General features: G+C 45.2%; 1 protein-coding gene across 4 annotated transcripts in view; it reads right to left on the bottom strand.

The window, feature by feature from the left end:
- The window catches only part of KIT (KIT proto-oncogene, receptor tyrosine kinase), a 77888-nt gene extending 52232 nt beyond the window's left edge, over window positions 1–25656 (bottom strand). For all 4 annotated transcript variants that reach the window (XM_081304166.1, XM_081304168.1, XM_081304167.1 and 1 more), the window contains exon 1: window positions 25483–25656. In XM_081304166.1, the coding sequence (XP_081160292.1) occupies window positions 25483–25549 (67 nt within the window). In that variant the 5' untranslated portion in view covers window positions 25550–25656. The remainder of the gene's footprint in view (window positions 1–25482) is intronic.
- Between the last annotated feature and the right edge of the window lie 1265 nt (window positions 25657–26921).

Genomic DNA, 26921 nt, shown 5'->3' with positions numbered 1-26921 from the left:
ACAACTACAACCTCCTGGGACATCATCACACAAGTTCAGGAATACCCCAAGTGCATTGCCCTTGGATTCACCATTCTGCCATTTCCAAAGGACTTTCTGGATAAGAGAGTGTTGGAGTCTATCTTTAATCCAGTAATACAGAGACTAATAGACTTATCTGGGAAGAACTCATCGTTAGAATCTTTGTAGGTTTTTACATGAGATAAATAATAAGGAACTGATATAATCTGTCTTTCAAGTGTTGAACTGAACTCTGAGACCTGAAAACATAATTCCTTTGTACAATGCAAATTTCTATTTAACTTTGCAAAATTAAAGAAATTTTCTCTCTGCATGCCAGGTCATAGTACCCTATCAGGTACAGCATATTTAGTGATTGTACAAAATCCATTTCAATATCTGAGCCAGTTTAAGATTTCCAGTAATGGTGAGACACTCTTTTGTAAAATAATCAGCCATTTGAAAGTAGGTTTGAAATTCACAAAAGGCTTCTCTGCAGCATGGTTTTTAAGAAAGCAGCTCCTTAAGTATATTTCAAGGTTGGTCTAAAGATGATAAACCAATTCACAAGAGATCTCAAGAATGGAGAAACAAAACCAAATAAAGCCAAGTTTCAGGGGTCAGTAATTAATGGCAAACAAAGCTGGGTTAGGAACAAAGCCAACGCTTCTGAGACATCTTGGTTGATGAAGTGGTATCTGAGCCCTGCCTTTTAGCCTGGGAGGGGCCAGGGGCTAGGAATACAAAGCCCAGTGGGGAGACAGACCACTAGGTAATTACCATACAATGAAACACTTGTCAAAAACCAAGCCGAGTACAAACATTCAGATTTAGGTTGGTGCAGCTTCCAATTTTTCAACTTGAGGATGGTGCAGTAGAAACCACGCTTCAGATTTTAAATTTTTATCTTTCCCCAGACTAGCCAGTCACTGGTTATTCTCTTGGGTGGACTCAGCCACAGGAGGTCTTCTGTACTATATTACCAAATAGGCTTTGTTAGATGTTTGTTAGATGACTTCAGCCACCCGTTAAGTCCATGCAGTGTTCTGGGCACACTTAAGGTAGGCCAGGCTAAGCAAGGAGGTTTAGTAGGTTCTGTGCTTTAAATGCACTTGTGACTGCCAATATTTTCAACTTGGGATGGATTTATCAGGACACAGCCCCATCATAAGTCAAAAAATCATCCACACTAAGGAGAACCTAGCTGGGAAACTACGTGGGTAGGCAGGGGAAGAAGGGCCGGAAAAGACATCCCAGAACTCCAACTGAAGAGCCCTCCCTGGCCAGACCGAGGGTAGGAGAGAGGCTTATTCGACCAGGAGGGACACAAGAGCAAATGTCACAGAAGAACTAGTGAAGTGGGTGCTGAGCAGTCACAAAACCATAGAGTTTCAGCTGCAAGGGAGGCGGGACCACCGCAGGGCCTCCTGGACCATGGTACAGTGCTGAGCCTGCCCCGACAGTTCTGGGAACTGGACTGGGGACATGGTCTGCTAGAAGACGAGAGCATAAACCAGGAATGGCGGGGACAGCAAGGTCGGAAGGAGGTCTTTACAGGAGGGGCCTGCGGGAGGACCGGCCTGGGCAGTAAGGAGCAAGGAGGGGGAAGGCACTCCAGTTTGGGGCTTCCATGATGGGAGGGGTGGGACCAAGGGATCAGACCAGGAAAAACATGTAGGGGCACTGGGATCCGCGGGGGGGGGGGGGGGGGGGGGGGGGGCGCAACTAGAAGGTTCTGGAAATTTGGGGTAGGGAGAGGCTGGAGGCACAGATATACTCTGGAGTCTTAGTGGCACATAGTGGGTAGTCCCCTGGGGTGTCCAGGCATCACCCAAAGAGGGAATGGAGAGTACAAGGAACAGAGGTGGCACAGAAGGAAGTGGCAGAGCCCAAGGCGGCTGCAGTAGGGAGAAAACTGACACTGATCCAGCTGATAAAGAAGAACCAGTACAGGCCACAGAAGATGGTGCCGAGGGCCTCTGAGATGGCCACTGGAACTTCAGAGGACATGGCAGCACGTGAGGAAGCAGACAAGGACAGAGAACCAGCCCTCAAGTCTTCCCTGTGCAGGACTGGCCACTGATGATAACAAGCAGGGGGAGTCACTTCACTGCCACCTCTCATTCCCAGCCCTGGGGGCACACTGCAAGTCACCAGCAGAGCCTAGATACAAATGCTGGCATCCTAGCCTGAGCGTGATGAGCAAACCGGCATCTCTGAGCTCAAGGCCTGGTCCTGCAGAGGGAGATGGGAGGAGAGTCTGGACCTGGGGCAGCAGGAACTTCAGGGGCCAATGTCTGGGGAGGGGGAAGGAGAAGGGAGAATTCTTGGGAGCCAGTGACTATGAGGGACAGTGGCTGGTGGGGTGGAAAGACAGAAGATACTGGGTCCTCCTTCTGGGTTCAGAAAGAGTTGGGAAGATGAGGATCCAGAGAGGCAGGTGGCTGGGAGAACAAAGAAGAAAGAAGGAAGTCAGGCAGGGACAGAGACACAAGTGACTCAAGGAGAAGGATCCTGAGCTGACCTGCCGCTCCTGGGCTGCTGCCTGACCCCAGGGGCTGTGGGATGCATTTTTCCTTTTGTGCCAAAAGGCACTGAAGGTATGGAGAAAACACTATTTTATGTGTCCCTTCCCTTCTGTTGGACCTAGTCTTTTGGAACTCGGGCTCTGGCCCGTGGTGTCGCCTGTGGTCTCCCATTCCAAAGGATATTTGAGGAAGTGGGTTCCCAGGCTTGTAATTGCTAGACGGGATGCCCCACTGCAAACAGAGGCAAGGTCAGGGTTTGCCACCCTACCTCACCCCACCCCACCTTCTGACCCTCTCTGTGTGGGCTTTCAGCGGGCCACCCGTGGTTTGGGCCCTTCCTGCCTCTGCTAGTGAGAGCTGCTTCCTTCTCAGGGCCCACATCAGCCCCTGTTTTCTGCCTTCACCACGTGAACAAAACCCAGAACTAATAAATCACCTGCTCATGCCTTTCCTGTAGCATTTACCATTTCTGCTTTTCTGGTTGTTAATTTTATAGTCCTTGGGCAATCAAGTGACCTCATTCTCTACTATAAAATATGTCTCCACTTGGATTCCTCAACAAGGCCGAGCTGGGAACACCCTCTCAGTGGAATCCCCAACTTACTCCTTTCACTGAGTCCCAACTCACCAGCGGCCAGGGCTGGAAGAAGATGCCCTTGGGCTGCTTCTGCTTTTCGGAAAACACAACCAAGATCAAAGAGATGTCAGATGTTCTGCTCTTCTAAGGAAACTCACTAGGAGGACCAGGCTGCAGGGATTCAAGCTTCCACCAAGTGCCTTTTAAGTGATGGCATCTGTCAAAGCTTTTCTCAGGTTGAAGGACATGAGCAAAATGATTAAGTTTAATCTTCACTAAGATATATCAGTATATTTTAGATAGCTGCCAATTTTTGCTTTCAAATACTTAGTGAAAGAGGCAAAGGGGAAAACATGTTACTGGTGAGACAAATAAAAGCTCTGGATTCTAAATCTCAGGCAAGTCAGGTTTTCTAGGCCTCCATTTCCTCATCTAAAAAAATAGATGTGTATAGACACCAAAAACTCTAAAACTGCAAGACCTGCAAACACGTAGGTCATAACAGGGTCAAGATAAAGAAATCCCTTAAAAAAGATCCAGGGACAGGACAAGGAAAGTTTTGTGGCAAGAATAAAGAGCAGTGATTCTTCTAGGAGATAAATAACTAATCACCTACTTTGTCAAATTACTGTTTGAACATAGAATAAGGGCCTCCATATGGAATTTGGTCCTTGGCTCTTACAATTTCTAAAGTCAATACTATCCGGGAAGATGCCTGCATCATTCCACACTCAAAAAAAGGGTTCCTCCTAGCTAATTATTTTGTAGAATTTCTTCTAGATATGCTCAGCTTACCAGCACTGAAGGCTTTCACAGGACTACCTCATATATTCGCTGCTCACTAATCCTAAGAAAAATACAACCCAGGGTTGAAGGAAGCAGACTTCCCTTCCTGATCTTAGATAAAAATACCTCAAGAGAGGAAATCTCCCTTGGCCATTACCAAGTCCGCCTTTGGGGAGTCAGATAAGGTCTGAATTGGACAAGCACAATGTGTGGGGATACATCCTTGAGCAGAAAGGAGGAACTTTCTCATTTCCAGTGGGTTTTTCCTGATGGTCCAGGACAGCTCTGGGGTAAATATGTAGATTTCCGTGTATGGAGTTCTGGAAAGCACTTATTGAAATGTGCACTAGATAAGGCGCTGAGGGCTAGCATCCAATAAACACCAGAACAAGGCCCTCACCCTGGTGAAGCTTAGGGTGGGGGTAGGACATTCCCTTCTTTCAACATTAACTTCCTTAACTTAAAGAACAACTAAGAACAAAGGAAAAGGGAACAGTTCACAGAGAACATGGCAAAGGTCAGCCACACTACTCACAGGGCGGCTTGACCTGGGAGCTGCTGCAAGGACAGAGGAGGGGCCTGGCCCCAAGCACATCCTCACCATCTGGGCTGCAGCCAACTCTCAAGTGAGATTCTATCCTGGCGGGCACCCCGCGGGGCACTGCAGTTAGCACCCTCCTGGGCCCAGGCAGAGGCAGAGGCAGGTGCAGGGCGTTCTAATGCTGATGGACTAATCCACCAACACTTCCCTCCTATGGAAAATCTAAATTGCAAAATGCCAATCCCTGCAGACTGGGGAGGGGGAAACTTTAGAAAATAAACAAGTGGTCACTCTAAACTTTTCTAATTCTATGGCATCAAATTCTAACACTATCAAATGAAACATTACTAACTGAGGAACTGGATAATATTTACACTATACACATATATGGGTGTATACATATAAAAATGCATTTATACACACACCTATGGCAATGGGGCACTTAATAAATTTATTATGGCAAAATATATCTATCTTAACCATTTGCTAAGTGCGCAGTTGAGTGGCAATAAGTGCAGTCACAGTGATGTGTAACCATCGCTGTCATTCATTCCCACGACATTTCATCATCCCAATTAGTTGGGCATAGAAACACTATGCCCAACTCCTACTGTCCCTCTTACCCCTGGTTACCATTTGTCCCCATGAATTCAATTTCTCTTGGTACCTCATATAAATGGAATCATTTCGCTATTTGTTGTGTGTATCTCACTTATTTAATTCAGTACAATGTCATCAAGGTTCATCCATGTGTATCATGTGTTAGATCTCTTTTCCTGTTGAAGGCTGAATAATATTCCACTGCATGTGTCTGTCATGTTGCATTTTTCATTCATCCTGACAACTAGATCATTTATTTCCCTGAGGCATTATTTAAACCCCATCTTCAACTATGATCTACACTTTGGAACAGCCTCTCAGATTTTCTATGTCTGAAAAAAACGCTGGGAATTACACTTCACTTAATGATAATTATGCTAATTTTCATCATAACAGGTGAATTTTACAGTACATCTTACTCACGAATACCCTCTAAAATTCCACTTTTAATTGGCCTATCAGACCTTCCCTAGATTCCATACTGAGTAAATATTTTTCCTTCTGCTTCCACTTTCAAAACTGTCACCTCACAGCCACAGGATGGCTTATACCAAAGGAAGTAAAAACAAAAGTACCAATAATTCTTTCAGAAAGTCATTTTATCTGAGGCAGTGGCTGGAGATAGGCACACTCGTGTTGATCACTGACTGCAGGCCAACTTGAATGTGTAGGGGGAAAACAGTTTACCTGTGGCTCTGGATAACAGAAGCAGCGAATCCCCTCTCTTCCTTCATTTCAGAATACATGGAAACATTCAGGGAGCCCCTTGACTTGCCTTGGTGTTATCTTGCCAAAGAAGAGGATCTGTTTTCTAGGTGCTAGAGAGAGATTTCCTGGAAGACACTGAGTGCATTTTAGGGTCTGAATTGAACTTAAAGAACTGAGGGGCCTACATAGGAGTTGCATCTTTCCTTGGTCCTAGTGGAAATCAGGGAAGCCGGCATTCATGGGTGGGGTGGGGGTGGGGAGTACAATGTTCTCATAAAACACAAGGCTGAGAGTTTAACAAAGGGTCTTAAAAGGAGCACAAAAAGGAGGAGCCATGCTAGCAACTCATTCTCAAAGGGCCCAGGAAAAATAATATGTACATACACTGACAAAGCAAATGTATCCAAATGTTAACAATCAGTGTGCCCCAGTTCTTTGTACTTCATTTGCAACTTTTAAGTTTGAAATTGTCTCCAAACAGAAACTTTGACAAAAGTAGTCAATCCAGCTTTGTAACTTAATTCAGCTAAGTCTAGAGGCTGGAAAAGCTGCTGCTTCTCCGAGTTTGGATGAGGATTTGAAGCAACAGGAATATAATGAAGCAGGTCTGGGCTTTGGTGCCAGACTGCTGGGATTCCAATCCAAGCAATGAGAGGCTTTGGGGGAAGTGAACTTGACCTCTCCAAGTCCATTGTGACATCTATAAATTGGGAGTAAACTAGTTCAGGATCATCTCTGAATAGTTCAGTTCATCATTTCTAAATCCTTTAAGTACTTTGCACTCCATAAACGTCCCCTGTTGTTACCAGTACTGCTGGGATTACTGCACGTAACAGCAACAGAGGGCAGAGGGTAAATCCAGGTGAAGTACCAGGGAAAGCATCAGAGAAACAGCCTCTCTAGGATGCAGAAGGGGCAGGAAGGCAAGAGGAGAGGAAAGGGGGTGTGTGGAATGAACTGAAGTGATGGGGGAAATGACATCTGATAAATAAAATAATGCACATAGGAGCAAAGCACAAAATTCTATGGCTTTATGCTACTGGCACTCCTGGCCAGCTCAGCAGATTTCTTACAAAATTGTGTTCATGACTGTTGTTCCCTCCCACTTACTCAGTTCCCTTACATTTAATCAAGCAGGAGTTTATATATAGGTATGAGAGTATGTTGAGTCCCCAATGTAAACACATGTGCATTCCAAAGAATTTGCAAAAATCAACAGACCACCAGTTCCCCTAACAAAAGCAAGATTCCCAAAGCAGGTGAGCATATCTACCCCTCCAGGTCTCGAGATGCCTATCGTAAAGAAAATTTGTGTCTTCACTCTCTGAAAGTAAGTTTTTTATAAATAACACAAATACATGGTATTGCCAATTCTTACATGAAATATTGACAAGGTTGAGTTTCTTCTTTAGAGAGATGCTGCCTATGGGGGCAACTTCCAAGCTTTCATCTTCTAGATAGGAATGGGAAGCCTAGCTTTAGCCAGGCCAAGGCAAACTGGCTAAAATAGGCAAAGGAGTGCATCTCTATTAAAGCTATTTTGTGTGAGGGGGTGGGGAGGGAGTTACCGGGGATTGAACCCAGGAGCACTCAACTACTGAGCCACATCCCCAGCCCTTTTTTATATTTTATTTAGAAACAGGGTCTCACTGAGTTGCTTAGGACCTCACTAAGTTGCTGAGGCTGGCTGTGAACTGGTGATCCTCCTCTCCTGCCTCAGCCTCCCAAGCTGCAGGGATTACAGGCAGTGTCACCACGCCTGGCTATATCTCTATTCTTATCTTCACTGGATTTGAAGTGTGTGGGAAGGAGCATGGCACCCCAACATCCACTTCTTTGAGCAAAAGAGGTAGTGGGTTCTTGGAAGCCCCAGGAGAGATGGGACAACAGTCACTTTCCTGAAAACTTCCCACTGCCACTTTTACTATTCAGGTTGCTTGCTGGTTTCTGAACCAGCTGTTAGGACTTTTTGACCATCACCAAGAGCGAAGGATTTGTCCCTCTGCCAGGGCCCTGGAATACTAATACTCAACAGCTTCTCTCGGGGGTGCCCCACAACCAGAACCAAGCCATGAGATGCCAACGTCTCCCTGCCAGGGACCCGCCTTTTCATTGGGAAGAGTCCATGCACCTTCCCAAAACTCATTAGGTGACACCTCTATCAAATCTGGACATTAACCAGCCCCCATGTCCTTGAAATAAAGGTGAAGATGACGCCTATGCTTCATTCATCCAAAAACAAACTGAAGACCTGCTCTGTGCTGGGCCCCAGATGGCAGTGAACAAGGCAAGGCCTCCCCAACCCCCATTGCATGGGGTTTATATTTAGCTGGGGGGCGGGGGGGGCATAAACCAATAATAACACAATTATAGAATTAAAATGTGATAAGTGTCAAGGAATCAGCTGCAGAGTCAGAGCCAAGGGGACTTACCCATTCTGGGAATCCAAGAGGACTGCAAGGACCACTCAGGAGCTTGAGCCTGAGGTACACAGGAGGCTAGGGAGAAGGGCTATGCCCTTGGCAATGAACCCTGAGCAGACCTGGACACCTTTAGGTGAGATCAAAGGACAAGGCAGGTGTTGTGTGCAAGGTGAAAACCAGCAAGCCTGAGAGGACACGATTAATTCCTGAGCAGACTCTGAAAGCTTGTAGTCAGGGTGGGTGACAATCACATACGTCCTTATAAAATATCACCTCTAAAGGGGCCTTCTCTTCCCCTCCCCCACCCCACCGGTGCACACTTCTGGAAGCCTGGGTGCTATCCCAGGGTACTGCAATTGTCTGTTTTCCTGTCTGGACTAACCGAAACTCCTATCTATCTTTCTTAGTGTGACAGAAAGAGAACTGAGAATTGCACCCTCGTCTGACCTTAAAGGATCAAGAGGCCACGAGCCTGGCACTGTGACAAAGTCCAGTAATTGTGACACCCTAGACCAGTGGTTCTCAAACTTCAGCCCAGAGTAGACTCCTGGGTGGGGCAGAGGGGGTGCTTGTTAAAGGAGATTGCTGGGGCTTGCTCCCAGCCATGCAGCTGGTCAGGGCAGGGGGGTTCTCTACCAGGGGCCAGGAACTGCAGGACACTGCTGGTCCAGGTCCCAGTTGAAGAATGGGTGACCCCCTGCCCTTCAAGGCAGTCAGCTAGCAGAAGAAACCCAAACTCGGGGCACTTGTGCAGCAAGAAAGTGCACCAGAATCTGTATCTTGGAACTCAAAGCAAACCTGCAAAAACAGATTTTCTTGAGTGAGCGAATCTGCCTGGCTTTTACACCTAGAAATCGGCCTCGTGCTGGGTCCCCCTGATGAGCCTTGGCAGCCAGTCGGGCACAGATTTCTCGATTCCCCAAGCTTTCAAAGTGGGAAATGTTGCAGAATGCACCAGTCACAGCTACAGGACTCCAGAATAGTGACACTGGGTGGCAAAGGCAACTTCTGCAGCACATCAGACTGCAATCTGCTGCACCGAGCCGATCCTGACGGCCCAGTGCCCACATCCACAAACCACGTTTCTCCACAGCGGCCTCTGAACCCTCACAGCAGGTGAAAAACAGTAGAGAGCACAGGCATGTCCTGGCACAGGCCGTAATCTTGCACAGGGTCCTGTCAAATATCAGGCATTTCTTAGTGCTTGGGCAGATACCAGTTCACCAATTTCCTAAATTGCTAATCAGATAATTGCTGCAATAGTTAATTCTGAAGCCATTCTACATTTGAACAAACAAAATCGAAAATAATTAGACCCAAACAATCGCATTGGTTTAAAAGCACACTAATGGACAAAATTGGTTTATTCAAATTTGTTTCAACATTCATCAGAACGCTTGCTGGTCAATTTGCTTAATGACTGCTCACTTTTCTCTTAATTTTTCTGGGGTGACATTCACTTAGAGCAATACATTAAGCCTGCTTCCCTTTTGCAAGGAATTCTTAATGAGCAGCCCCGTGCGCAAAATGATCTCTTCTCAATCTCTTTGTAGAAAACAAGAGGAAACATTTGAAAATGATCTTTTTGTGTTTTCCAGAATTTTTCAAAAGAGTTTCCAATATGTCCATTGAGAAAGTTTCACTCCTTCCTTATATGGTTTTAGAATAATGACCATCCCTAAAAGGTGGGGAGAGGGATGTTAAAATTATAACTTTTCAGTTAGGTAATTAAAATTAGTGAGCAACTGGAAAAAAGAAAAACTCACGTTGGAGGAAGGAAATTTAATATTTTTGGAAATCTAAATTAATAATATGTCAAGCCCTGATACTATTTTTTTCCCAATGACTATAATTAGAGATATGCAAATTTTTCACTGGGGGGGAAAAAAGCTGAAAGGAAAATACACCTAATTAAGTAATGATGTTGTCTTTCTTAGATGGCATTAAAAGAATACATGTGGTTTAATGCTTTCAAAACCCAAAACAACGCTACCTCCTTCAGAACTTAAGGAATCTTATACCAAACAAATAATGGCAAAAGGGTGTCACTTCTTATAAATTTTGCTCAGAAACAACACCTTAGCAATGAGCTTCCTGGTGCTTGCATGATTTCAACCTTATGTTTGCATAAACAGTAAGCTTAGAAAGCCAATGTCAGGAACGTGTTCATTTCCATACTAATCAGTTTCCAGATAGTTTACAACCGCTAACTTTTGTCACTGCAACAAATTTTTAATAATTTCGAAAGGAAATCATTTTTTAAAGCAGCTACCAGGAACTTAATATTTCCCTTTGGTCTAGCTTTGGTAGACCCAGAGGTTAAAACTACTTTGGTTCAAAAGTCAATATAGACTCTGGGAAGGTGGGAGCGGCTGCAGGGATGGAAGCACACTTGTTGAATCTCCTCAACCATAAAAATGGGCAAATAGAGCACAATCAAAAATGACAGAAAACATCTATAACAACAGGAAGTCATAAGGTATCCCAGGAACCCTTGTGCATGAGGTAGAAACAAATTACCTGCAGCTACAAGGATTACCATCAGCTACTTCCTGGAGAGCTCGGAGAACCTTCTGAGAATGCCCACAGAGACTGGGAGAGGCCGTTGCAATCTTATTAGGGAGCACAGAGGGCATTGGGGTGCATTTCTGTCCAATGTGCTGGAATATTCTGCAATGGGGAAGGTCTGGGCCCTCTAAATTAATAACCCAGGACAGAGCCCCTCCCTGAGCAGAAATGCAGGGGATGGAATCTAAGAAAAGTGCAGAAGGCGGGGTGGGTCTAGCTGGGTGGAAAGTGGGGGTGGTGACAAAAGATAGCAAGATCATAGGATTAAGAAACAGAGTCCATATTTCGCTGCTTCATGAAAATAATATCAGTGGATCACCCTGATGCTAGAAAAACCACACTAACCCAACCCTGCCAAAAAGTACAAGAAAACTCAGTGGGAAAAAAAAAATCAAAAAACAGAAAAGAATTACAGTTAAATTCCAAATATCTATTTTAAGAAAAATTACAGGGCTGAATGAGATCCCTGATAGGAACAATACGATAGTGCCAGGAAGGATGCAAAAGGAAACTACAACTTAATAGTTCAAAATGGACCAAATGAAATTATGCAAATCAAAGAGACTATAAAAACATAGCAACTCTCAGAATTTTTAAAACTCAAAAAGGAGTTGGCTGGAGAAAAAATGGACATTTCCAAAGGGAGGCAAAAGAATTAAGAATCAGAAGTAAAATAATCTCAGAAAGGAAGGATAAAGAGAACATAGGAACAAACAAAAATGCATAGTGCCTTAAATGGTCTACAAGATGGGAAAGATTCTTTTTTTTTTTTTTTTAATTATAAAGGGACTAAAAGAATTTAAGAGAAAGTGACGGATATAGAAGACAGGCAAAGAAGACCTAACATACACATAATGGGAGTTCCTAAGCCAACAGAAGGAAGTTCCTAAGGGACAGAGGGAACAGCCTATGCTATTTAAGAAATATCTTTAGCGTGGAAGAAGAAGAAAGGAAAGAACACTTGAGATTTCATATTAAAGCAGCGTATCATGGGGGCAGAGGGATCAACACAGAACTGCCAACACTATAAAACTGCTCGACTTCAAGGAAAAAAGGTAAAAGGAGTCTTTGGGGTATCCAGGCACCCATGCCAAGTCAAATGTGCAGGGAAAAAAATCTGATTAGCATGAGACTCTGAAGACACTTTACAACAAAAGATATTAGAGTGAAATATTAAAGATAACTCAGCAAAGACAAGATGGGCCATGGATTTATCATACTCCCACCTGTAAGTATAAAAGCTACAGCAGGCAGCTGTGATCGTGTAATGCAGGAAACACTTCCCATGGTGCCTCCTGAGGCATGTGCTACAGGAAGACTTCAGAAAGGAAGGGCAGACAGGGCTGGTGGCCAGCATTAAGTGCAGACTGACCCTGAGAACTAAGACTACATGGAGCATGCGCCAACACAGCAGTTTTGGTAGGGCCGCCAGAAAAATGAGAAAACGGCAAGTTCTGAAAACAGCTGTTCACCTATTCATAGATTAAAACTGGAATGGAGGAGGATATTTCTTGAAATCCTCTGCTCAGGAGAGAAAAGATCAGGCCACCAACTCATTTAAATGTTACGGTTGAAAGCCAACAGAAAACAGTCCTGCAAGAATGGGTCACAGTGCTGTATAAAGGTATAAGTATAAAGGAAAAAACAAAACCCATAAAATATAGAAGAAAAATACAAAATTTTTGCAAATGTCCAAAGGTATTTGAGAGAGTCAGAGAAAATGAACGAATAGAAGAATATATCATCTATCCAACACTCTTGTTTAAAAAAAAAAATGATCAAACCTCTAGATCAACAATTTACAGGAAATGTGGGGAATAGAACATGTTAATTACCACAGGAATGCAATCAGCATAATTCAGACTGAAAAACCACAGAGAACAGAGAACACACCCAAGCCTACAGATAAGCAATGGCACAAGGACATATCAACCAATTGCAATGCATGCATCTTTCTTGGTTTCTTTTATTAATATATTTGCTTACACTTTCATATTTATTTTCCATAAGGGAAATGTGTACCCTGGATCCTTGATGACAGAGTAGAATTACAGTGATTTGGAAGAACGTGATGCTGACAGCATCATTATGTTTAGAAAAGGGAGTCTGTGTCTTAGAGCTACATGCTGAAAACAGTGACAGATGACGTGGAGCAAGGTAGGATGGAGGGTAGAGGCAAAGCAGAAAGGCTGCCTTGTCGGCAGTGCTGAAGCTGCGTTGTGGCCTTGATGCTCCCATAATAAAAACACATAAGAAAAAGCCAGGTGGGGTGGCACAAGCCTGTAATCCCAGCAGCTCTGGAGGCTGAGGCAGGAGGATCGGGAGTTCAAAACCAGCCTCAGCAAAAGTGAGGCACTAAGCCACTCAGTGAGACCCTGCCTCCAAATAAAATACAAAATAGGGCTGGGGATGTGGCTAAATGGTCGAGTGCCCTTAAGTTTAATCCCGGGCACATACCACCAAAATAAAAACTGATTTTATAAAAGTTAATGAAGTTCAGTTCCTCCATGTTGAAACACAATGGCTGACAACAGGTTTTCAAATTACTCAGAGAGTAGCTTAGAAATCATAGGCTCAGGATGGAGCTGTAGCTCAGTGGTAGAGCACTTGTCTAGCATTTATCAGGCACTGGATTCGATTCTCACTGCATAAAATGAATAAAATGAAGGTCCATGACAACTAAAAAAAAAAGTATGTATATATATATATATATATTATATACATACACATACATATATATATATATATACATATATATTAAATCATAGGCTCCCTACTGCTTCTTAAAACTTGTTTACCCTTACCTATTCAACTGGTAGCAAATTTTAACATCATCTATTTAAATACAAGCCCTGAAATCCTTACCCAAAACAACAGGTACTGACCAGTATAATGATTACACTAGATGAAAGGGGCTGTCAAACCTGAAGCAAGTACAGGACTTCATTAATTACTTAAGTACCCATCTGTGCATCTCTGGTAGCTTCATCACAATTTTTAAATGACACCTCTTCTACACTCTCAACCAAAACTGTGGTCATTGGGGATGCCATCTTGTCCTAACTCAAGATGCTATCACTTTCTGTCCCTAGACAACCTCTATCTTGGATTCCTTGGAACTAACACCACCAGAGCAGCAATAGTCTGTTCCAGTGCCCCAGAACTGATTAGAAGAAACTTCCAGTCCCGAGTCCTTCCTCACTGCCAGTTCTTACCCTGGGAGTCCATCTTTTTAAAGCTTACCACTTCAGGGGCCTCTGAAAGGCCATCCTAAGGCTAAGATGCAAAACTCAGATGCTCTAATGTCCCTTCTAAGGTCCCCTTTCTAGCGGGCACCTCACCCAGACCAGGGACAGCAATGGGAGAGTTGAAACACAGTGCAGGTAGGACTGATGGTGGCTAAAGGGGGCTTTGTCAAAAGTGAGTCAGGAGCAGCCCTCAGCAGGGTACCTATTGAAACCAGTTCCTTTACTTTAACAAGATAAAAGAACTTTCTGCCCTTCAAGAGATTACAAAAGCATCCAGTCCAGACCCCTGAAGCATCTCTTAGCTGTCAAGGAACACTCAGGTACCTTCTGGAAAAATGGAGAGTTTCCAAACCTCAGACTCACAACACACCTTGGCACACTGAGGCTCCAGGGAGGATATTCCTGCTGTGTTCCATCACCAGGAACACCTGTGATCAAAACATGCTCTGAAGTCACTAAGGCTGGAGTGGTGCAAGGCTGGGACATCCATCAATCAACGCTCAGCCTTTCCAGGAAGGGCAGGGCTGGTGGCACTGGTGACAAGAACTCAGAAAGCTCCCACTTATAGGCCCTCCCAGTCTCCCCTCACCCCCCAAATCAAATCACCCCTTTTTCTGCTCTCCTGGCTGCCCTGTCTGGACTTCCTTCTCCTCCCCCACCAGCCAGTCCCTCTGCCCTTGTGAGGAAACTCTCCTTCCTCAGCTGTCTCCCTTCATTGACCACAGTATGGGAGCTGAAATAAACCTGAATTAAACTATTTTCTCTAAGAGACTCTCAATTTCTTCCCCTTCCACCCCCTTTTCTTTCTGTGCTCTTGGATCTAAAGTCTTGGGGGAAAAAAAAAAAACACACACACACAAATTCACTAAAGCATAAGCCCCAGGAGGATCCAGCCAAATGGGCTGTCTCCCCACCCAGTGCATTTCAATAATTATGTATGAATAAACCTATGGGTTCCTCACAGGGTCAGCTTAGAGACACCACAGAATGATGCTGTCTTCGGGTAGCACCTGCTCTTGCAGGTGTCGTGTCCTGTGCTGTGTGGACAGAGAAGCCTGCTAGTCTGCATCCGCTCCCACGGCCAGCCTCCCTCTTTGAAAGGTAGTGGGATGATCATTTTAAATAATATCCCCCTGAAAATTCTAGAATGTAAATTAGGCAACACATTCAGATCTACCAAAAAAAAAAAAAAAAAGCCTCACAAACCCTTCTACATATGTTAGATTTATTTAAAAAAAAAAAAAAATGGGGTGGAGGAGTTCTCTTTTATTAAAGTGAAGCTTTTGAATCAGCTAAAAACTCATCTACTATTTCCCCATAGTAGATAGACTTTACTAAAACAAACAGAAAAACATTTGAGTATCTCCATTTGACATTCTCGTTGGCTATCTTAATAACCTAATTTTAGATTTAAAATTAATTTAACAATGACAAAAAAGAAATTTGGAAAAACCAGTCCAAGCAGTGTTTTTTTTACCAGCCAACTAAATATCACCCATTTCTTAAATTGAAACTCTTTCCAAGGTACATCAGCCGTTAAGGGGGAAATCTACATTGTGAAAATTAGGACGGAAATGCATTTAAAATATCTTACAAGCTAAAAATTGTATTGCTTTAAAAGTGCCCGTATTGCCTTTATTCCAACTAAAATTCTCAAGATTTTTTTTTTTAACAGTCTCATTTTCTTTTCAAACATACACTGGTCACACACAGTAACAGCCAGCATCACCAGCTACCTGCCACACCCCTAAAATCTCCAGTAAATACTATTTTCAGAAGCCAGTATCTACAACGGATTCCTTTCTATATATACTTCCTTCCAATAAAGAGACACATTCACTTTGGAAGTTCTTTGTGATGACATCCTTTGTTCTCAGCTCTGTCAAGCAATTCCTGTGCTTAAGAGTATCCAGGGGCTAATATATGCAAATTATTGGAAGTCCCAGTTTGTTTAGGAATTTTTTTAACATCCTTTGAAATAACATGAGTCACCAGGGGCAACCCCAAATGAAGCTGGATCTTTCCTCTCACTAAATAACTTAAAGACAAAATGTAAAGGAATCAGGGTGTCTCCTGTTTTGTATTTCCATCTCCCCCACCCCCATTTGGTCAAGAACAAGGCATTCCCAGACAACTGTCATCCATGACTCTCTTCCTTAGGGGACAGAACTCTGCCCAACACAAACAGGCATCTTCTCCTCCAAACACCATCTATTCTGGGGAGGGCCACCACCAGGACCCCACCACCGCCCCCAATGCAGGATGGTCTGGGGAATCAGGAACAAAAATGCAAAGTGTCCCAGCCCACACAGGACCCTTATCAAGGTTTGGGGGCCTTCCTGTCACTGTGCTTGAACAAATGAATTGACATAAATAAGGCTTTTAAAGCCTGCTACATACTACATTTATCATTTTATTAAAGATTTAAAAATCTATTAATAAAACAAAGAATAAGAGGTGATCTATCACCACAATCATATATCAGGACCAGAAATCTTTCTAATCTTGGCTGGGGCTGGGGACAGAAGGTAGGAAAGAAGAGGAGCATAATTAGCCCTGGACTCAAAAACTCAGAACATCTTCATACAGAATCTGCATTGTACATGCAACAGACGTAATTACGTGCAGAAGTGAGATGCAGGCTTTTCCATTTTTTAAAGTCATTTCTCTGAATAAGCTTCTACTCCACCAGATTACATTTATGAAAAATCTCATCACATAATGGCACTGCAGGAAATACCTCAATTACTGAAAAATAAAAATCCAGGTGCTCTAAAAATCCCATCTCACCTTGTGTAACAGTCTCTCCAGAAAGTCCTTCTATGGGGGCCTTCCTGCTAACTCTCACCCTCTGTCTTTGCTCATCCCCTTGCCCCAATCCCCTTCCACTCTTCAAGATTTCTCTCAGGTCCCATCACCTCCTTTGAATCAGCCATTCCACCCAAGGAGGGATGCCTGCGTCCTCTTGTGCCATAGTAATGAACAGGACCAGACTATTAGCTCAATTTCATTACCAATGGCGTCACATTAGCAACTACCAAGCATTGATCCTCCCATAGATGCTAGGCCATCTCACACAAGGCCAGGTGTTTTGATGAGACAGGTAAAACAACGTCACCAACCAGAGGCTGCTGAATTGCCATTTCCTTTCTACCATCTTCCCCCACTGATCTAATGCATGTCATTGAACCATGACCAAAGGGAAAGGACAGATGGGAAGGAAGTGAGAGTGGTGGGTAAACCACTCAGGGAATGACCCACTCCTGAGCAATCAGGGGAAAAGAGGCACTTGGTTCATCCCCGTCCTCTTTATCCTTTCAGACTGTCCCACCTGACACCGCGGTGTACACACCATTCTCTAAACAATCGCCCATGGGTTCCTGGAGACCTCAAACTTCCTTTGACTTGTCTTTGACACTCAGTTTAAGCTATCGCAGTGCACAATTTATTCTGTGCTTAGGTCCCCCACCCCAAAAGATCAATAACCTATTTTTAGGCTGTAGGTTCTATATTGGCTATTTTCAATATAGCCAAAAATTGTTGAGAGTCGACACAGCATTTATGAGCCAAGGGAATAGGGAAAGAAAAACTGCTGGTTCTCATTTCCAAATTATTTAGAAAGGATTTCAGACAGGTCCTTGAAAGGTCATCAAACCAATTGAGTTGGGCAGGACCTCAAGGTTTCAAAATGACAATTATTTGGCTTTCCTCATATCTCCAGTGAAGACCCTATAACCAGCTCTAGTAATGCAACAAAGTCAATTCCAGCCCTTCCTTGGGGGGGGGGGGGGCGCAGATTTTCTTCTGGGACACTTTTCTTGCCTCTGCCTCACTCTTCCATCACACACTAGAACTATTTGAAGACTGTCATTCACTAACCCTTCCCACACCTTATCTTCTCCAGGCTTATTAAATTCCATTTCTTTAAGTTGTCTCCAAAAGACCTATTTCCCAAAGCTTCCATCAACTCTGTGCCTTCCTTGACACCCAAATATCCATAAGACCTTTCCAAAAAAGGTCTCATGCAAAGAAAAACATTCAAGATGGCCTTTCCGCCATGCAGTTTTTTTCCACGAAGATGATTCTTATCGTCATAGGACTGGTAGACACTTAAGGCATAATTATTTATAATCCCCAGATCCCACACCCAGGCCTCCAGGCCTTCCACCAGACAGTCTGCAGAGCCTGACTGACGTCCTTCTGCCCAGGTCCTCACCAACACAAAGTGATCAGCCTTCATGTTAGCCATCCTAAAGGAGCCCCCTCCAGAACTTTCCCTTAGATACCCGTATGCCAAGGCTCATAGCAGCATTCCTCACAATCACCAATAGGGGGAACTAACCTGTGTACCCATGGTTGGATGAACAGAGAGGCAAAAGGTGGTATGTACATACAGTGGAATCCTACTCAGCCTTTAAAAAGAAGGAAATTCCGACCTCATATCCCAGATGATTCTTGAGGACCTTGACAAGCTCACACCATAAACCAGTTAGAAAAATTTCTGAGAAATATTGTACAATTTCACTTCTACTAGGTAACTAGGAGAGCCAAATTCAGAGACAGACATTAGTAGCTGGGAGCACGTGGGAAGAAGAAGCTGTTCTTTAACGGATACAGAGTTTCAATCTTGCAAGACAAGGTGTTCTGGAGATGGGGTGCACCACTATGCAAATGTACTCAAGGCTTCAGAACTCTGAGCTTGAAAATGGTTAAAAGATAAAATTTGGGGTTGTGTGCATTTTTACCAAAATTTTTAAGATTTAAAAAGAAGAAAAAGAATCTTCCTTAGTCGAGACTGCCCACAGCAAGGGAATGTCCCAAGCTTGGGGATAGGACTTGGCATTGCATGTCCCAGACTGTGACACCGGCTGTAGCATGTGCTGAACTGGACAGAACCGTAGAGCAGAAGGCCCTGGAATAGTGACCCTGCTCCTGGGTCACGCTGGCATGAACTTCAAAGCCTTCATAATCTGGACCAAATTCAACACTAAATATCCCCCACGCCACTGCTCCTATAGGCCAATCAGGAGTCGACCTTCCCAGCTTCTTCCCCTCCAATTCCTGAACCCCAGCCATCTCACCAACTCAAAGGTCTGACAAGTTTCCAGGAGGACTTTAATGTGACTTGCTCTATGTTTCGGTGGCTTTTTCCAATTGAAGCTTCAACTATGGACACTTCTTCCTTTAAGGTGCAGAAATTAATCTCAAATATTATCTCCCACATGGACACTTGTACTGAAGTGTGATCTATATTAACACCTGCCAAGACTTGAGCACCTCTCTTTTAAAATCCCATCCAAAGCCCTTCCTACCTATGCCACCAAGTCGCTGTATATCTGCCCCCCTAACTCTAGCCCATACCTGTGGGCCCTGGAAGGACCCAAGCTCAGGATTGATAAAGTTTCATTAAGCTGGATTCAAAATGTTTAATGAGCATTTATTATGTTCAAAACGCAGCTCAATTGCTGATGAACAGGAGAGCCATTAAAGCACTATCTACTGGGCACCCCTGGGTGCCTGAGCCAATTCAGCTCAGTCTCTGCACTCCTGGGAGAGCAGCCAAGGACAAGCACCTTACTCTCCTAATGTCTTCAAAGCCACTTTACATAAGGGAACAAGGTTGAGAACCCTCCATCTGGAGAAAATGGTATTTCCATCTGGAGAAAATGGTATTTCCAGATTCACCCTCCCCCAAATCTTATCCCCACACTCTCTATCCCCTTTGGTGGAAAGTTGGCTAAAAATAAAAAGTTAGTGCACAGTTATCACTAAACTCTGAACTTCGGAAAAGCGAGGTATAAGTTTCATAGTAACACCAAAAACAAACAAAACACCCTCCATAATCTGATTTAACATTTCCAAATGTTTTCTAAGAGACAAAGCCGAAAGAGGAACCTAAGAACATCAGCCTCACAGTGGATTCTACCCACTTCCTCTGCCAGGAGATCCAAGCCTACAGCCTGTCACCTGCAGAATCTCACTGAGTCCCTGCAGGAGCAGGATGCAGCCGTCCCATTTCACAGCTGAGAAAATGAAGCCTAAGCAGGGAGCGGGTGTTAGGCATCAGGTCCCAGATTACACAGCTGGCGAGGGCCAGAAGTGAGATGGAAAAACCCAGGCGGTCGATTTCAGAAACCAAGCTCTTCACTCTGATGCCACGTTCCCTGAATAATACAATTTAGCTTAGCTCTTAGAATTTTACAAAACTGTTGAAAACCTAGCTGTCAAGGTATGCATCAGAAGCTATCTAAGGAAAATACGTCAAGACCAAAATGCAAGTCTGAAGGGTAAAGCCTAAGATGAATGGGAAAATTATCAGGTGCAGATAATTTTGTTGGTGAAATCTTCTGAGATGTGTGGGGATTTTTTCCTGGAGGGAGAGAGGGAGTCTAAGATCTGTTCAATCTCTAAGACCAGGAACTGCCAACTGTTAAGATCCAAAGCTATGTAAAACTCAACTGTTATATCAAAATTCAAAGTTTATTTCCTTTTAAAAGATGTCAGGTTAGTAGTTATTCGCACCAATATAGAAGGATCCATAAAGGGAAATAATCAAATTCTATCCACTAGAGGAATTCATTCATTCATTAGATGTATCTCCCATTCCAGGCCCCTTTATAAGAATCCTTCTCATCTTTAGGGCAGCCATAATAAGAGTAGGCATTATTGCCATCTTAGATAAAAAAAAAAAAAATCCTTCTTTACAGATAACAATTATGGCTAACATATATTTAGTAGGTACTATGAGCCACCACTCTCAAAGCTTTATATGTAGCAACACGTTTACTGGCTCAGAGAGGTTAAGTAATTCGTCCAAAGTCCACACAGCAAGTAAGTGGTCAAACTAGCATAAAACAATGAAGTTCAGAAAGGTTAAGCAACTTGCTCTGAGGCTCCAGCCCTGAGCCGCTAGACTAATGTAAGACTGGCTACCCATGCTACTTCCTCCACTGGCACCTGCCTGGTCTTGCTTACATTCACCAGGACCAGGTGCAAAAAGCCCAAGGGCTGGCAGTAGAGAGCAACAGAGTCTAAAAGCAACCACAAAAGTATAGGTCTTACTCTAAGGAGCCACTTTTCAACTGTTAAGAAGACAGAGAATTGGAAACCATAATAAAAATTCTCTAGATTGGTAAAATATTGTCTCAATGTTGGTTTTGTCTTTTGTTTTTGTACTGGGTATTGAACCAGGGGCGTTTTACTACCGAGCTACATCTCAGTTCTTTTTATTTCGAGTCAGAGTCTAAGTTGCTGAGGCTGGCCTCAAACTTCCAATCCTCCTGTCTTAGCCTCCTAAATTGCTGGAATTACAGGCATGTACCCCCGCCCCTGGCTGTCTCAATGTTTTCTTTAAAAGCATCCTGGGAGCTAAAGAAATATGCCCACAGGCTGTTGGCTTAAAACTGCTCTTTACCCAGTGGAGTCCTTAAGTCAAAAAAAAATGATCATGTCCCAGAATGTCAGAAATCAGAGCTGCTAGTCCAGGTTTACTACAAGTCCTCTCTACTTTCAACAAAGATTTGCAATGGATTTGCTTTCAATTCAAACTTTTGCCTCTGTTAATTCCCTTCCAAGTCCCTCCTCACTCTGGGTTTGCAGCCGTGAAAATATCTATTCGAGTTACTGAAACTGCATATGAAATTTAGCATACTTGGATTCCTGCAAATGTCTTTTAATCCCACTTTTGAAAAGTTACCACACATGAATACAGCAAAATAAAGCACTTCCCACATCCTCGCCTGCCAACTCTTCGACTAAATTCATTCTGCAAAAAAAAAAAAAATGCTGCTGCAGCGCTGTCCACCACTTCTAAGGGGTCCAGCGCTGCGGTCCAGCTCTGAGAATTCCGCTCAGGACACCATGGCTCATTTGCCTCATTTCCTCCTGTCCTTCTTTAATCAGCTGGAGGAGACTGGAGGAAATGAGTCAAAATCCTAAGGGTAACTTCTACCAGCTGTCAACAACAGCAGCAAAATTCATCACCACAACAACATCTGTACATGGATGTGCTACAAGGAAAGCCCAGAAAATACCTGGCACGTTCTTGGTGACAACTTCTGGGAGAAGAAAGGCAATGAGCGGTAAAATGTCATTTTATCTCATCGTGCTCCTTGGGGGTAAACAACAGTGGTATCAGCCATTATTGGGGGCTTTCTCTTTCACAAGTATGCACGAGTAGAGGATGCTAAAGGCATTTTTATTTTTTTTTGGGGGGGGTGGACTTCAACTGACTTAATCATTTGAGAGAGAGCCTATTTTCCATTCTGAGGGACCCTAACTGAAATGGAACAGTTAACACTGTTAACTCAAACCACAGGGTCAAACACCTCTCCTGCTAGGAGCTATAAATGAATCCTCCCAGAGTAAATATTTCCCTTAAAATGAGAACACTCTAACTCAAATGCTACACCACAGGTAATCCCAGGCTTTCTTCATCAGAACTGGTCATCCTGTCCTCCCAGAACCTCTAGCAACACCTGGTACATAGTAAGCACTCATTAAACATGTTGGCATGAATCTTAGTTTACAACAGATTCTGGCGAGCCATGTAAAATGGATATATAGTTAGGCATATGGAGCTGATCTCAGGCTCCTCCACTGATGGATTATTTTAGGCAAACGGACTTATCCTCAGTCAGTTTCTCCAGTTGTAAAATAGTAGGGGCAGAAATGGTACTACCCCCTGGGCTTGAGCGGACGGCAAACAGCAGGCTTTTTGCCAAGCTGTCTGCACAGGGCATGGGGCACAGTTTCCAATCATAGAGCAACAACTAGGTACAATGCACGTGTAATGTGACATTTAAAGCACATCAGAAAGCATGTTGCAAAAGCACAGCATCAATGATTTATAAAGTTAAGGGGGAAAAGGGTGTGTGGATGGATGGGAAAAGACAAAAACCGGGAGAAGCAAATTGTCTGGGTCCCTTTACAAAATGAGATCATGGCTAACAGGAAAATAATCCAGAATGCCTTATGCCCAGGTGTGAGGCTGACTCCAGCTCACACCTGCAGGAACAGGAGAGGTCTGATTTACTAGTGCCTGCAGGTTCATCCTGTTGGGCACTGAGAGCTGTAAACTCCATGGGGGGGGGGGGGAGGACATTACAAGAACAATGTAGGAGAGCTTGTGGGATTTGAATGCAGGCAACATAAACTACAATTCCCTGCTTAGCCAGGGACAGAGCAGTAGGATGCCTCAAAAGGGCTGAAAGGTCCGGGTGATCAGGAGAGGCAGGAATTTCACAGAAGCAGAAAGTGATGAGGGAACCAGTTGAGAAAGAATGCCAAACCTACAATCCTAACAGTGAGGAGCATTCTGGACAGGAAGACTTGCAGGAGCACTCCAGAGGATACTGAACTCCCCAGAGTGTAAATAACCTGCCCAAGGGCACAGGAGCAGTGAATGACAGAGAAAAGGAGACAAGAACTGGAGGAGCAGAGCAAGCTTGGGAGCTACACCATGCTGCTCCCCAGGAGACACACCTTAAAATTCCCTTTGCCAGCCAGCAGGGTGGCCCAAGCTTGTAATCCCAATGGCTCCGGAGGCTGAAGCAGGAGGATCACGAGTTCAAAGCCAGCCTCAGCAACTTAACGAGGCCCTAAGAAACTTAGTGAGACCTTGTCTCAAAATCTAAATTTAAAAAAGAGCTGGAAATGTGGCTCAGTGGTTAAAAAAAAAAAAAAATCCCTTTGCTAAAAAGCTGTCAGAGTAGGCTATTCCACATAGCCCAAGGAAGAAAACCAAAGATTTATTTAGTGTTTTAAAAGGTAATGATCTTATTAGTATGATTTTTTTTCTGGTGTCCACTACCACTAGGGTCTAGTTCACATACCTTTAATGAAATTATAAAGGACAAAGCAAAAAAAAAAAAAAATAGAACCTAGAGGCTCATTTTAAGGTAAGCAATCAAATCCACCAAAGAATCCACACTCTCACTGGTGACCCCTGGTGATCCCTCCGAAGGCGCAGGGATCCAGGTGCAAGGCCTCTCTTCCCCCACACGGAAGCCCTCTGCTCGCCTATGGAGAGCGGGGCAGGAAGCTGGGAGACTCAGGGAGAAACTGACCCGTGTTCTACTCGCGACAGCTCATTGCGATAGGGCTCGATTCCAACGTAAACTCACTTCCTATCCTTTAACATCATCGGGGTGACATTAAACGTTTTTTTTTTTAATTTTATTTTTGTTTTAAAATGACCTGGCAGATAACAGGGCTTCAGGGACTACTAGTCAAGCAACCCGCACACGCGCGTGCACCAGCGACACCTGGAGAAATGGGAAGGGAGGCAGGAATCTGAGAGGCTGCAGATCCTCCTCCACCTTCAGATCCAAGTTCCCGCGCGGATATAACTGGATTTTCCTAACAGCTTGAAGAACCAAGTGAAATATGCAGGAAGTTCCACTCCATCTCCCACCCCCCCACCCCACCTCAGGCAGCCCTGGGTACAGCAATCACGTGGGAGGGGGTGTCGCGAATCTCAGAATTGCTTAAGAAAACGGGCACCTGCTTTTACTGTGCGCGATCAACGGGACGAAGGGCTTCCAGAGCCTGGTCAGGTTCGTAACGTGCTCTGGCTGGGCGCGCGAGAGACCTGGGGTCTGAGACTCCAGAGTCCCAGCGCGCTGTGCCTGCCTCCCCGGAGAAGCAGTCGCCCAGCTCTGCCTGCAGCCGCTCCTCGGCGCGTGACAGAAACAAAACGACACCGCTGCAGAAAGGGACGAGCCTCCAGAACAGGGTTTGTAAAAGCAAAAAGTCTGCAACCTAGCGGCTGCCTGCCACACGCCCAGCCCAAGTTATCCCTTTCGCCGCCACCTCCAAGCTCGCGGGTCCCGCCCCAGAGCAGCGCGCCGCGCTTCCCCGGTAAATTTATAGCCGGGCGCCTGGGAAGCGCTGCTGCCTTCCACTCGTCTCCACGGTGGCGCCGCGCGTAGCAGGGGCAGCAGCGGGTCAGTCCCCTGCTCTGTGCACAAAGAGCGCCCGCGGTAAGAAATCAGCAACCGCATAGCAAAGAAAGGGCTCTCCAACTTTGCCCTTGGTGCGCTGGAGGAGCTGCGGGCCGGTCCTGAGGTGCGCTGGTCAAACACACGCAACTTTTAACAAAAGGAAGCTGCGGCCGCGCCTTGCAAGGCGAGATAACGCGCTCCGTGCGACCCGTGAACCGCCCGCCTCAGCCACCCGCGCACCGTCGGCACAAAAGCAAACCCAAACTCGTCCGCAGCCTGCAGCCTCGCTCACGCCTAAACCCCTCTGTTGCTCCCATTCGCGTGAGACCCCCGGCTCAGCGCCCGACAACCAGCAGCGGCAGCTGGGGGCTCCTCGCCCAGGTGAGCGAGGTAAGACGCAGGAGAGTCCAGGGTCCACCTAGAATCTTCCTGGAGACCAGAACGCAAGGGTACTGAAAGGCCGGCAGCCACCTCTCTAGATGCACCCCAGCGTGTTCAATCCCTCCGAGACACAGGCTGCGCCGAGCGGTCGCGGCCCGAAGGTCCCCGTGCTCTCCCACCTGTCTGGACGTGGAGCAGGAGGAGCAGGACGCTGAGAAAATCCCAGGCGCCGCGAGCGCCTCTCATCGCGGTGGTTGCGCTGGGATCGGAGCTCCGTTCCACGTTCCAGCTCTAGCCCTAGTGCACCGAGCGCGGCAAAGCCAAGCCCCCAGAGCCGCGAGCGCGGAGCAGCAGCCCCTCCTCCAGCGCCCTCCCCCTGCGCGCCGGCCACGCCCCTCCTCGGCTCCCCTCCTCTGCCTCCCCTCCCTCCCCGCCTGGGTCTTGCTCCCTCCAGGCGGCGTCTGGCCCCTGCTCTTTTGACGTGCTAATCCCGAAGGGCTGTGCCCTCCGGGACAGGGAGGGCCCGCGCGGGTGCGACCCCCAGGCTTCTGCATCTCTCCACCGATCCTCCCTGGTGAAGTGATTAGCCCGCCCGAGGTGGCTCCTGTCAAGGGCGGTGCTGCCCGCGCGCTTTGTGAAGCCCGGCACCACGCGCGCATTAGGGCAAGGGCCTGCCACCTGGCAGGTGCTCCCTAGACAATAAAGGTTGTCCGCCCGCCCCTCGAGCCTGCTGGGGAAGGAGGAGGCTGGACCCCGGGTGGTGGTGGTGGTGGTGGTGATGCGAGGATTGGAATTAGGGAGCCAGGGTTTAGGAAATGGGTTCCAACATTCTTCTCCATTCCAGTTAGTCAAGGGGGTGGGGGGGCGTCCAGCGTGGCGCCTGGCACCGCGGTAAAAGGCTGAGCTGGAGTTTAGGTAATTCTTCATGCTCAGTTTCTCCACCTGCTCCGTAACCTGTAACAACACAGTTGATTTCTATTGGTCGGTATGGCCTCCGCCCAGCAAGCTCCTGCTGAGACTTCTGGAGACTGGGCGGTGGAGTTGGGAGGGGCGCCTTGTGGAGTTTACAGAGATCTCGGGTTTTTAAGTCACTTTATTTCTGGGCGCCTTTCTTTTTCTTTCCTTTATTTTATTTTTTTATTTTTATTTTTTTCCATTCTGTTCTGTACTGTTTCTCTGCCACTGTATCAGATGACAGTTACAGACCTGGGAAATCCTGCGTTCCTTTTGGCTGCTTTAGCTTAGAAACAAAAGTAAAGTGCTTTACTGCCTAAAGTGCTTACACTTGCTCATGGTGGCACTCCTTAAGTGGAAGGAAACAACAGTATCTGAATAAGGGTTTATAGTTCTCCCTTACCCTCTTATTAATGCTCACAACAACAGTTTGGTGGAATAGGTAGAGCAGATATGTTTATTATTCTAAAGGAAACCCAAGATCACATAGCTAACAGTGGGAAAATCCCAAGTTTGTGCCCTTATTTTAAGATTTTTCAGGGTATGATGAGCTTTGCCTCCATAGATTCTGATAAAATAATAAAACATTCCCTCCCAGAGAATTTAAGAAAGGAAAAATTAAAAGGGAGATGCTCATCAGTAAAAGATGGTATAACTTAGTCTC

This window comes from Spermophilus citellus (assembly GCF_964194105.1).
Source record: "Spermophilus citellus genome assembly, chromosome: 8".
Lineage (NCBI taxonomy): Eukaryota > Metazoa > Chordata > Mammalia > Rodentia > Sciuridae > Spermophilus > Spermophilus citellus.
The sequence above is the reverse complement of the archived record's forward strand: the minus strand, read 5'-3'. Positions and strand labels throughout refer to the sequence as shown.